This window comes from Callionymus lyra, chromosome 1 (assembly GCF_982586985.1).
Source record: "Callionymus lyra chromosome 1, fCalLyr1.hap1.1, whole genome shotgun sequence".
NCBI classification, from domain to species: Eukaryota; Metazoa; Chordata; class Actinopteri; order Syngnathiformes; family Callionymidae; genus Callionymus; species Callionymus lyra.
In genome coordinates, this window is record NC_141818.1 from 54,532,275 (window position 1) to 54,546,953 (window position 14,679).

General features: G+C 35.3%; 1 protein-coding gene across 3 annotated transcripts in view; it reads right to left on the reverse strand.

Moving 5' to 3' along the window:
* The window catches only part of ypel1 (yippee-like 1), a 35,357-nt gene extending 22,956 nt beyond the window's left edge, over positions 1 to 12,401 (reverse strand). The window contains exons 1-2 of one of the 3 annotated variants that reach the window (XM_087813210.1): positions 12,038 to 12,401; positions 929 to 1,206 (exon numbers count right to left, since the gene is read on the reverse strand). In XM_087813210.1, coding sequence (XP_087669336.1) covers positions 929 to 1,045 — 117 coding nt within the window. In that variant the 5' untranslated portion in view covers positions 1,046 to 1,206; positions 12,038 to 12,401. Of the gene's footprint in view, positions 1 to 928; positions 1,207 to 10,663; positions 10,841 to 12,037 lie in introns of those variants that run through there. The other 2 variants (XM_087813202.1, XM_087813219.1) reach the window with 2 other exon arrangements.
* Between the last annotated feature and the right edge of the window lie 2,278 nt (positions 12,402 to 14,679).

Below are 14,679 nucleotides of genomic sequence, written 5' to 3' on the forward strand. Positions count from 1 at the left end.
GTGTCGTAGCGACCAATCAGCTGTCACTTTACAGAGCGGGGAGCAGAAAGGCATCATGGGAGTGATGTGGACCATCTCAGTCTATTCTGAGAGAGAAGTTTGAGTTGTGTTCAGATGTTTTTGACAGTTAGGAGGAGGTCCCGGGACAGACCCGCCACACACAGGCCTGTCTTGGTCGTCCAAAAATGTATTTTTACGAAACAGGAAGTTTGATTTTGATACTGTTTCGTTCTTTCAGGTTAAATCTGTTTGTTTTCCTTCATCAAACGAGTTCCATCTTTACATGTTGATCTCTGTCTCTTATCTTATCTTAAACATCTCAATCAAAGAAGTTGATATAGAAGTTTATCTAAATCAAAAGCTTCGACTCCAGTCAAAAATAACTTCTGATCCTGAAGTAAACTTTTTTTTTTGTTTTCAATTTTAATCAAAAAATTAAGTCATTTTTTATGTTAAGTTTGAAATTAAGTTGGAAAAGGTTCTGAAGATTATTTTTAACTTATTTAGAGTCGTTTTTTCAGAGAAAAGGGCTTTTAATAAAAAGTTAAAAAAACAAAACAAACTGTTTTAAAGATTCTGAAGTCATTGGTTTTTCGATTAAAATCAAAGAAAGTTTTGAAGTAGTTTTTATTTGTATTTTATTGAAGTGAAAAACGTTTTTAAGCATAATTTGTAGAAGTGAGTGAAATTTAAGTGAAACATCTTTTTAAAAATTGTTTTAAAAGTTGAGTCACTTTTTAATGGAAATTAAAGACATATTTCAAGTGAAAAAAGTTGAAAAAAGAGCCTCCTGCTGTTTTTAACTGACAGTATTTTAGGTTAAAATCCAATTTTTGATTTATTGATGAATAAACAAATCGACCTTCAACACATGAAGACAAAAATAATTCTTCTGGCGATAAAAGTGTCAAAATGGCCGACAACTGACCTTGGAGATGAGCTCGTCGTGGTTGGCCAGGTGAGCGCGGCAGTGGATGCAGCTGTAGGTGCGGTGGCAGGACGGCAGGTAGGCCTGGAAGGTCTTGGACTTGGTCATCTTCACCATGTCCGTGGGGCCGGCCTCCTCGCTGGCGTCGGGGCTGGAAGAGCTGCAGCTCCGCTGGACTCGCTGACAGAAGAAACACTGGAGGATGCAGGCAAAAGCCGTCGTTGTTGAGGAGAGGGAGTGTGGTCGACTCCACACAGACGCCCAGGAGAAAATCTGACCTGCACACAGAACACCTTCTCAGTCCCACCAGCTGTTGATTATGTTGTCGTCGTCGTCATGGCTACGCAGTGACATCACAGGATTGAAGGACATCAGTGACTCTGAATGATTGACATTTACATTGTTTAATACAGACATTATGTTTCGTATTTGTTTTTTCAATCTAATTCAGTTTATTGATGTGTTTTTTATAAATATTAAATGAAATAATTAGAACATTTAAACGTAAGTCAATTAAATAAAAAATAACTTTTTTATTTCAAAATAAATCAATACATTTAGATTTTATTGATATTGTAATTCAAAAATACATTTTTTTTTCATTTGTAGAATTTTTAGCTTCACTATAGAAATGTTGGTTTAATAGTTTCAACGTTATTTATTTTTTTACACATGGATTCTGATTGTGTCAAAATATATACATTTCTCTATTAGATTTAAAGGCTAAACAAATTGAAAATGTATTTAAATTAGAATATCACGTGTAAAGAATTTAAATAAAAATAAATAACACATTTGTATTTAATGATTCAAAGTAAATTATTCATAGATTTAAAAATAACATTTAAATAAAAAATAAAAAAAGTTTATTATTATCATTGAATTATTATTTATTATATTTATAAAGTCATTTAAACTTTGTTGAAAATATAGAAGTTTGTGTCGAATAAAAAAAAATTAAATAAAGATTGTTTTATTCAAACTATTATTGTTCAAAATAATATTAAATAAAGATTGTTTTATTCAAACTATTATTGTTCAAAATAATATTAAATAAAGATTGTTTTATTTAAACTATTATTGTTCTAAATAATATTAAATAAAGATTGTTTTATTTAAACTATTATTGTTCTAAATAGTATTCAATAAAAAATGTTTTATTCAAATTATTATTTTTCAAAATAATAGTTTAATTAAAGATTGTTTTATTTAAACTATTATTGTTCTAAATAGTATTCAATAAAAAATGTTTTATTCAAATTATTATTTTTCAAAATAATAGTTTAATTAAAGATTGTTTTATTTAAACTATTATTGTTCTAAATAGTATTCAATAAAAAATGTTTTATTCAAATTATTATTTTTCAAAATAATAGTTTAATTAAAGATTGTTTTATTTAAACTATTATTGTTCTAAATAATATTAAATAAAAAATGTTTTATTCAAACAATTATTGTGCAAAAATAATATTAAATAAAAAATATTTTATTAAAATTATTATTTTTCAAAATAATAGTTTAATTAAAGATTGTTATATTTAAACTATTATTGTTCAAAATAATATTAAATAAAAATTGTTTTATTTAAACTATTATTGTTCAAAATAATATTAAATAAAATTGTTTTATTTAAACTATTATTTTTCTAAATAATATTAAATAAAAATTGTTTTATTTAAACTATTATTGTTCAAAATAATATTTAAAAAAAATAGTTTTATTTAAAATATTATTGTTCTAAACAATATTAAATAAAAATTGTTATATTTAAACTACAATTGTTCTAAACAATATTAAATAAAAATTGTTATATTTAAACTACAATTGTTCTAAACAATATTAAATAAAAATTGTTATATTTAAACTACAATTGTTCTAAACAATATTAAATAAAAATTGTTATATTTAAACTACAATTGTTCTAAACAATATTAAATAAAAATTGTTATATTTAAACTACAATAGTTCTAAACAATATTAAATAAAGATTGTTCACCAGAGACAAACACCTCAAATCTCTTCTTTCAACACTAAAATGGTGACGAAACCACTTTTAAAAAACGTTTGTATCAAAGTTTCATCAAAGACACGTTCGGACGCTTTGATGACTTTGAAAAGATTTTCTGATCGAACTCAAGTTGACGATGACGAGAACTTTATGTTTGAAATGAAATCAAACTCTCAAACAGGAAATGAGGCGACAGCTTCTTCTTCTTCAAATATTTAATGATGATTAATATATGTATATATATTAAAAATATATAAATACAGTATTAATGACCAGCAGTTGTGGTGAATATGATCCTAATGATATTTTCCAGTGACTTCGGTGAAACATCGTCAGTGAAGAGAAAGACTTTTCAGCAGCAAGTGTTTCCAGAATCATCTTCATGGAAAGTTTCATCTTTGAAACTCTGTTGCTCTGAACATCTGATCTGATCACGACCAGCAACTTGATTAGTGACGTCACTGGTCACATGGTCTGATGTTATAACAGGATCATGCGGTTAAAACCACCATGTGTTTAGTTTTTTAAAGAGGAAGCGTTTGATCTGTCAGAGGTTGAGCAGCAGATGAACCAGCAGATGAACCAGCGGAGGAACCAGCAGACGAACCAGCAGAGGCACCATCAGATGAACCAGCAGAGGAACCATCAGATGAACTAGCAGATGAACCAGCAGATGAACCAGCAGATGAACCAGCAGATGAACCAGCAGATGAACCAGCAGATGAACTAGCAGATGAACCAGCAGAGGAACCATCAGATGAACAAGCAGAAGAACCATCAGAAGAACCAACAGATTAAACAGCAGAAGAACCATCAGAAGAACAAGCAGAAGAACCATCAGAAGAACCAACAGATGAACAAGCAGAAGAACCAGCAGATGAACCATCAGAAGAGCCAGCAGATGAACCAGCAGATGAACCAGCAGATGAGCCAACAGATGAACAAGCAGAAGAACCATCAGAAGAACCAGCAGATGAACCAGCAGATGAACCATCAGAAGAGCCAACAGATGAACAAGCAGAAGAACCATCAGAAGAACCAGCAGATGAACCAACAGATGAACCATCCGATGAACAAGCAGATGAACAAGCAGATGAACAAGCAGAAGAACCATCAGAAGAACCAGCAGATGAACCAGCAGATGAACCATCAGAAGAGCCAACAGATGAACAAGCAGAAGAACCATCAGAAGAACCAGCAGATGAACCAACAGATGAACCATCCGATGAACCATCCGATGAACAAGCAGATGAACAAGCAGAAGAACCAGCAGATGAACCAGCAGATGAACCAGCAGATGAATCATCAGAAGAACCAGCAGATGAACCAGCAGATGAATCATCAGAAGAACCAGCAGATGAACCAGGAGATGAACCAGCAGATGAATCATCAGAAGAACCAGCAGATGAACCAGCAGATGAACCAATAGATGAATCATCAGATGTACAAGCAGAAGAACCATCAGAAGAACCAGCAGATGAACCAGCAGATGAACCAATAGATGAATCATCAGATGTACAAGCAGAAGAACCATCAGAAGAACCATCAGATGAACCAGCAGATGAACCAATAGATGAATCATCAGATGTACAAGCAGAAGAACCAACAGAGGAACCAGCAGAGAGAGACCACTGTCTAACTGTATCCTCTCGTGCTCAGGCATGGCCGGGATATTGCAGGATTTTATTGTACCTTCAGCTGTGGGCGATGTAAGGACAGCTGCCATCTAATGGCCGAATGTTTAATTGCAACATGAAAATGTACAAACAAAATGAAAACATGCTAGAGTTCAGTTGAATATCGACAGGATCGCGAAAGAAAACCTCTTGATATTTAAGTGATTAAATATTTAAACACCATGACCTGAATTCCCAGGTCGAGTTGATATAAAACTTTATTGATTGATTGATGGATTTATAGATTTAACTATTAAAACATTACGACCGTCATACAAACAATAAAACGTTACAAGCTCCACTTGCAAAGTCCCATAATGCAACAGTTGAGGAGGTTGATATAAAGTACAGGTGAGACAGTAAAAGTATCAAAAACATAAACTCTGATTGAAAAACACAAGAACTATGGAAGTTAAACATCAGTGGCATCAGAAAATATAAAGATTGAATTTAACATTTTAATGTTGAAACTTTAAAATGTCTAGAAATTTGAATTTTTTTAAGCATTTAATTTTCATTTAATTTAATACTTTCCAAATGTAAAGGTTCCTTTTTTTCTAACAAATAAAGTTTGATATTTTCAATTCCAATTATTTAAAAATGAATGTAATACATTTGATATTTTTTTAATTGTTGCTATAATAGTTTTATACTTTGAAACAAACGAAGACACTTCTGGTTATTGTCACCTAGAGGTCGCTGGTGGAACTACAGGATCAAATGAATAAAACTCTGATCATTGATTTGATTCTTCGCACTTTTATTACTAACAGTATTGATCCTGGACTCGACCTTCTGATGATCCAGTTGCTGCTGAGCTAGTTCAACACAAACATGTTATCTTTATATTAGTCGAGTCAACACAAGTCAACACAAGTCAACACAAGTCAACACAAGTCAACACAAGTCAACACAAGTCACGTTCATGTCAACAACGTTTTGAGAAGACACGATAATATTGACTTTCACCGAGACAAACGTTCAGCGTGTTAGCATCATGCTAATCATAGCTAATCATATTTTACTGTAATAATAGTTCTTTAATGGTTTATATTTCAATAATATTTTCTCTTAAAAAGTTATTTTATGGTCAATAAATTAAAACAATTATTATTACTATTTTTTCATAATGAACATTTACAAATATTTACGATTAACATTAATGTTTGTGTTGCAATTACACTTTGAGCCACTAGATGGCAGCACTTATTACATCCTCTACAGTTACAGTAAAACCAGTGAGATCCCGGCCATGACTGAGGACGAGAGGATACAGTGAGTCCAGCAGCTTTTAAAGCTGATGTTTGGACATATTTTGGTTTGAGAAAATTGAAAGTAGTTACGACTTCAAAAGTCATGTGGTCTGTAAATACTACAACACCAGAGTCAAGTACTGGACAATACTACACATATATACTTGTTACTACACTATCACAACACCAGAGTCAAGTACTGGACACTACTACACATATATACTTGTTACTACACTATCACAACACCAGAGTCAAGTACTGGACACTACTACACATATATACTTGTTACTACACTATCACAACACCAGAGTCAAGTACTGGACACTACTACACATATATACTTGTTACTACACTATCACAACACCAGAGTCAAGTACTGGACAATACTACACATATATACTTGTTACTACACTATCACAACACCAGAGTCAAGTACTGGACAATACTACACATATATACTTGTTACTACACTATCACAACACCAGAGTCAAGTACTGGACAATACTACACATGTATACTTGTTACTACACTATCACAACACCAGAGTCAAGTACTGGACAATACTACACATATATACTTGTTACTACACTATCACAACACCAGAGTCAAGTACTGGACAATACTACACATATATACTTGTTACTACACTATCACAACACCAGAGTCAAGTACTGGACAATACTACACATATATACTTGTTACTACACTATCACAACACCAGAGTCAAGTACTGGACAATACTACACATGTATACTTGTTACTACACCCTCACAACACCAGAGTCAATTACTGGACAATACTACACATGTATACTTGTTACTACACCCTCACAACACCAGAGTCAAGTACTGGACAATACTACACATATATACTTGTTACTACACTATCACAACACCAGAGTCAAGTACTGGACAATACTACACATATATACTTGTTACTACACTATCACAACACCAGAGTCTAGTACTGGACAATACTACACATATATACTTGTTACTACACTATCACAACACCAGAGTCAAGTACTGAACAATACTACACATATATACTTGTTACTACACTATCACAACACCAGAGTCAAGTACTCAACAATACTACACATATATACTTGTTACTACACTATCACAACACCAGAGTCAAGTACTGGACAATACTACACATATATACTTGTTACTACACTATCACAACACCAGAGTCAAGTACTGGACAATAATATACATATATACTTGTTACTACACTATCACAACACCAGAGTCAAGTACTGGACAATACTACACATATATACTTGTTACTACACTATCACAACACCAGAGTCAAGTACTGGACAATACTACACATATATACTTGTTACTACACTATCACAACACCAGAGTCAAGTACTGGACAATACTACACATGTATACTTGTTACTACACTATCACAACACCAGAGTCAAGTACTGGACAATACTACACATATATACTTGTTACTACACTATCACAACACCAGAGTCAAGTACTGGACAATACTACACATATATACTTGTTACTACACTATCACAACACCAGAGTCAAGTACTGGACAATACTACACATATATACTTGTTACTACACTATCACAACACCAGAGTCAAGTACTGGACAATACTACACATGTATACTTGTTACTACACCCTCACAACACCAGAGTCAATTACTGGACAATACTACACATGTATACTTGTTACTACACCCTCACAACACCAGAGTCAAGTACTGGACAATACTACACATATATACTTGTTACTACACTATCACAACACCAGAGTCAAGTACTGGACAATACTACACATATATACTTGTTACTACACTATCACAACACCAGAGTCTAGTACTGGACAATACTACACATATATACTTGTTACTACACTATCACAACACCAGAGTCAAGTACTGGACAATACTACACATATATACTTGTTACTACACTATCACAACACCAGAGTCAAGTACTCAACAATACTACACATATATACTTGTTACTACACTATCACAACACCAGAGTCAAGTACTGGACAATACTACACATATATACTTGTTACTACACTATCACAACACCAGAGTCAAGTACTGGACAATACTACACATATATACTTGTTACTACACTATCACAACACCAGAGTCAAGTACTGGACAATACTATACATATATACTTGTTACTACACTATCACAACACCAGAGTCAAGTACTGGACAATACTACACATATATACTTGTTACTACACTATCACAACACCAGAGTCAAGTACTGGACAATACTACACATGTATACTTGTTTCTACACTCTCACAACACCAGAGTCAAGTACTCAACAATACTACACATATATACTTGTTACTACACTATCACAACACCAGAGTCAAGTACTGGACAATACTACACATATTAATTGTTACTACACTATCACAACACCAGAGTCAAGTACTGGACAATACTACACATATATACTTGTTACTACACTATCACAACACCAGAGTCAAGTACTCAACAATACTACACATGTATACTTGTTACTACACTATCACAACACCAGAGTCAAGTACTCAACAATACTACACATGTATACTTGTTACTACACTATCACAACACCAGAGTCAAGTACTCAACAATACTACACATATATACTTGTTACTACACTATCACAACACCAGAGTCAAGTACTCAACAATACTACACATGTATACTTGTTACTACACTATCACAACACCAGAGTCAAGTACTCAACAATACTACACATGTATACTTGTTACTACACTATCACTATACATCGTATCGTTGCCTCTGTATCGACAGATTTTTGCCAATAAACACACCCAAGTATTTGTTAATGCTAATGACAAACTTAGCTACTTTAGCATTCATGGTAGCAGGTTAGCTTCTGTCCTCCCTCTCTTCACTCTCTTCTTCGCCTACTTTTCATCTCTGAATAATATATATATGTTCTATTTGTGGTTTATTTAAGATGAAATCCTTCTTTTAAATTTATCTTGGAAAAAGTATTTGGTAGATGAAAGAAATATTACACAGAATGAAATTACTTTTTAGTTCATGTAACAAATAAATAAATGTATATATTTATTTTGTTTTTATTGGGGGTGTTACATGTTTTTATTGATTACTATAAACCTTATATTTCACTTTCAACAAATACATTTCTTCAGCCAATCAGGTGTCAGCATGATGATGACAGGAAGTCAGAGGAGGAACTTCCGTGACGTCACCTGTGCAGGAGGAGCTTCAGGCGAGTGAGAAACATTTGGAAGAATTTATCAAGTAGCTGTCAATCAAGAGATGTTGTTGACGACACACCGTCCACCGGTGGGGGCGCTGTTGAGCCAGACTCTGCTGGACTAACAGGGTAAAAAAAACACACTACCTGTTGCACCTGAGGCGCGCGCGGACAAACACAACATCAGAAATGAAGTAAAAACACAACTGAAGGTGGAAACAACACAACAAACATCTGCGGCTCTGGAAGTTTCCAGATCAGCAGCAACAGGAAGAGCAGAGTCGAGACAGAAGCCAGACGAGAAAACAAAGGAGCTTCCGCAACTCAACAGGAAGCACACACACATGTACACACTATCACACACACACTCACACAATCACACAACACACCAGTGGACCCACATCTACATATATGGTGAACAGGCCGCACAGGTGCTCCAGTATAATCCCTGCATGAAAAGAACCAAATCCCCTTTTTGAATTAGCCCAGTTTAACCCCAGTGACACACACACACACACACACACACACACACACACACACACACACACACACACACACACACACACACACACACACACACACACACACACACACACACACACACACACACACACACACACACACACACACACGCACGCACGCACGCACACACACGCACACACACACTCAACAACAAAGGAAAGATATTTACTCAACACTTCATAATCGATACACAAAGATAAAAGTTGATCAATAAAATTTCATCATTGTTTTTTTTTTTTTCTTCTGTTAAATAAAATCAAAGTTTTAAACTTTTTACTTATGCTGTGTGTTGTTGATGTATTTATCATTATTGTATTATTTTCACATCATCATTATTACTTGTTATTATTGTTGTTGTTATTACTTTTAATGTTTGTACAACATATCTTAATATAATGTGTCTGTTTGTTTCATCTTTTGTTATAAACTTTCATATAACAAACATGGAATAGAATCAAATAAACAGAAATGTGAGGATTTAAAAAAAACAAAACAAGTTCATTATTAATTCCATGATAATCTGGTTGTTTAGAATCATATTCTCTGACAAACACACGTTATTATTGTGACAATAATAGATAATAGATCGATCATAATGATCGAATATTGACAGTCGAACACATGTCAACGCTCGTGCGCGACTGACACGCGCGTGCGTGTGATTTAAAGCGTGTTTTGAGGAGTTTTTGCTGAAAGTGAAAGAAGTGCTTCAGGTAAGACTGACGTCACTGAGACAAAGAGTCGACACGTTGTGCAGGAAGTGTCGAACAAAAGATTCTCACGAGAAAATAACAACAAATCCTGCTTCGACTGACACTTGTGACGAGGTTCGATCACCTGAGATCACCTGTACAGGTGTTTTCTTCTTGTTTTCTTCTTGTTTTCTTCTTGTTTTCTTCTTCTCAACAAAGACAAAGACTCTTCGAGCAACAGTTTTTTTTTTGTCGCTTCTTTCTCCCGAACCGAGTGAGCGACACGAACCAGACCCGGGTCAGAACCGCGGGTCCAGGTGCGTTGAACAGGTAACTTACCTCACCTGGAGAAAACAACAGCAGCTGCTCGAGGAAACAAGGGGTTCGTGTCGCTACATCAAAGCCTCGAGGTTCGGGTCCATGAGTGCGGTTCTGGTCCCGGACGAGGCTCTGGGTCGCGCAGGTGCTGACGGTTCCGTTAAAGCAGCTTTTGTTGTCTTTGTGTTCGTGATGGACGGTACTTTTGGCCTGGTGACGTCACCGGGGGGCGGGGCCAGCGAGGAGCGACAGCGCAGCGCGGCCTGTAGCGCGCCGCGCTGCGTTCAGGCTCCCGTGGGAAAGATGGGACGCGAGGTGAGCTTGTTTACCAGCGCTGGCGTTTGACTCGAAATAAATCCATTGAAATACGGAATAAAGACGAATATAAGTGAACAGTTTCATTTATTGAGGTTTAAACTAACCATTTATCGATGACAATATGATACATTTAGCGCATTATCACCTCTTTAAACCGGTTTTATAGACACAAACACATCAAATATTAACAGTTATATTAACAATAACTAACTTACTCAGCAACGCTTCATCTTATTATTATTATATATTGTTCTTTTCATCATCATTGTCATGTCAATTCTATCACGTGAGGACAAACATCCGGAGGAAATAATACCTTTAAACTGTTATATATATATAATATATTTCGACAGTAAATATCTTTCTTGTTCTGAGTTAATAAACAAGTACAAGCTGTTCCAGTTTTGACTATTGTCCTTCAGAGCTTGTTATTTCCCATGCGGCCTGAACGCCCCGCAGCTGGAGGGCGGGAGCGCGCGATTCCCCGGATGTGTAAATAAATACAAGATGATGAGAAAATAATAATAAACGTTTATTCTCGACTTCACGCGCACACGACGATAAATAGAACGCGATTTGGAGTTTTTGTAGCCTTTATTAATACATAAACTAAAGAACGACACTTTTTATGAAGCATAAGACGCTGTTTTGGTCGATTTTTTAACACATTTAAATTTAAAATAGCATTTAAAAAGAACAACAACATGATATGAGCCAAAACGAAAACAAGCCAAACACTGTGAGTTAATTCGAGAAACAAGTCAATATTCCTCAAATATCGTTGTCATAACATGAGATATTGTAATAATAATGTATCATTAAAAATGGCAGCTCAACACTAGAGCTTCTTTATTTCCCATGGTTCCTGAACACAGCAATAATGGTGTTGCTTCACAGCTGCACGTGAACGCACCACCGCAGAGCTGCAGCTCCTTATCAAAGCTTCACTGACACCTGCAGCCATGACGACGTGCACCTGAACGCACCACAGCAGCGTCACACCAGAGTTTGCGTTAAAAGTGCAAAAACAATAAAGCCGTGATGCGTTCAAGGACAGGCGCGGTCACTCAAACTCACCCCGAGTTCGCGTCTCCTTCCCCGCCGCGGACACACGCACGAGCCGCTGGACATCAAGACACCGTCGACCCGTCCGGGCGCAGAGTCCGGGTCCAGCCCATGGAGGTCCCGAGGGTCATTGAAGGGTCTCTGGAGCGACCTTTAGAGTCCGTCCAGAAGGTTCTGGTTCTGAGGCTCGAGTCTCTGGTCCTGAACACGATGATGCTCTGAATGATCGAACCTCCTCTGGACCGAGCCTGGTTCTCTTCTCCTGCTGCGGAACCAACAGAACTCAGATTAATCTTCCTTTAGTCCAGTAATCCTGTGACACATTTGAAGGCTGTAGGAAACGAGAGAATTGTTTGGAGCTGCGCAGACAAACAAGTCCTTGAACTCATCACCAGAGACCACAGCGTCATGGACGAGAGGCTACGTCATAAGTGGGTCGCAGGTTCAGGTGGGCTCACTGCCGACGTGCCCTTGAGCAGCTCTTTACGACATAAATATATAAACAAACATATATATGATTTAGGGCTCGTGGGACTCAAACTAGTGACTTAAATGTTTTATTCGTTTTAAAGTGAAAAGGTTCAAAAACATAAATAATATATTTAAAAATATATAAAAAACAAGCGTAAAACTTTACTGTTTTTGTTCCTTAAATGACATCAATGTGAAAGTTCACAACATGGCGTATTATTTTAATTATTTACCTAATTTGTAATTCAATAAATTCGCGTGATCCATTTTTCGTCAAATGATCTTGTCGTTGACAGATATATCTGTATATATTTTTAAATTCTATACAAAGCAACGTTTTAAACTTAAACGACGAGAGAAAACAACTTGATTCTGTGAGAAGTTGTTATGACGGCCGTGAACGCAGCAGAAGCCAAGCAACACAGACACTTCCACAAATAGCAGCCAATCAGATCGCAGCCTCGTCATAAATCCACCAATCCGCTTCTTCAAATGGGCGGTGCTTGGGTGACCACCGGCCAATCAGCTGCGGGGCAGGAGTGGGCGGGGCCGCCCGCGTGGTGGCGACTGTTGTTTTTGGCTGCGCGCGCCACCAGCAGAGGCACGTGCCGAGCGTCGATGCCGCAGAGCGCGCATGCGCGGCTCGACGTCGAGCACGTGGTGCGACGAAAACAAGTAAACAAAGGTGGAAAATAATGGATTTAATCTCGTTTTTCGGTTCATTTAACTTCATTTACGCGAATATTTACACGTTATTTGACTTAATATGAAGCGAAACACGTCATAAATATTTATTTACATTATTATTTAATGTTTTATTTTCATGTTACGAGCGAAGAATCGAATCTTCAAACAATGATCATAGTTTTATATGAAAACATGTTTTATTTCACTGTTTGTGTTTAAAAAAAGGTTAAACGAGGAAGTTTGACCTCGTTTTGTGAATGGATTCTATTCATCAATCGCTGCAGCGAAGACTGCAGTGGACGCGCACTGGAGCGACAGCGCCACCGTGTGGAAGATTCTTATAAAATACTAGGAAACGTTTGTCCAGTAAATGACTATTTAATGATTAACTTTATCATTTCAAAGGATTCAAATGTAGAAGGTTTAACTTTTTAAACATTTAATTATATTAATATTTATATATTGAAAGGTTTACTTCGGTTTTATTGTGTATTTTCAAAATATTAATTTTTTTTTTTAAAACGTTTGATTTGAAATAGTAAAAAAAAATCAACATTTTCTAAATTCAAGGTCAAAATGTCACAACGATCGACGAGCGACTTGAACATTTGAGAAAATCACGCGACGGAAGAAAATCAGTTTCATCAGAAAAATTGAAAAAACAGTTTAAACTTTGAATTCTTGTTTTTAAATAATTAAATAAAATATTTTTTTTATTGAAAAGTAGATCAGAAAAATACAACTAATTCATTTAAAAATATTGAACATTCTTTTAAATGTTTTAGTCAAAGTCATTTACATTTATTTGAATTATTTAATTCTATTATTTCTATGTTTAAAGGTTGATTTTATTGAAAAGATTAACTGAATTAAAAAATAATTTGTTTAAAATATTTCACTTGTTATTTTTCACAGTTTTATATTTGAATTCCAATCATTTTTTTTCTTTAAATTCAAAGTATTTTAAATTCAATTTGAAAATAATAAAAGCGTCACCAGACGATACTAATGGATCTCAGAGCGTCTCGATCGAACTTTCAGCCAATCATGTGACGCACAGATGATCACATGATGCTCAACATTAATCTTTAAACCTAGAAATGATTGAAATAAAAAATGATTATTAATTGAATCAATAAAGAAAGCTTCATCATTTAATGCAACATTAATTCCACATTATTTCTGGCAGCAGCGACAGACTCTCAGACGCTGAAATACAACCAAGGAGCTTTATTTTCGTTCTCAAACTGCACAAAAGGTTTTACACGATCCAACCGTACAGAGTGAAGTATTTCCACGGGAGACGAACTCAAACAAGAATTAGTGTCCGATAGAAACAAAACATTCATTTACAATAAAAATATCTGCACGAAAACATCCAGAGAGAAAAAAGAGGTGAAGGGAGAAAAAATAGAAATGTTTCTTTTTTTTAATACAGTCACGAATCACAGCTGTGGCGACGAGTCGTTGGAAATGTACAGATCTGGATTAAGTCG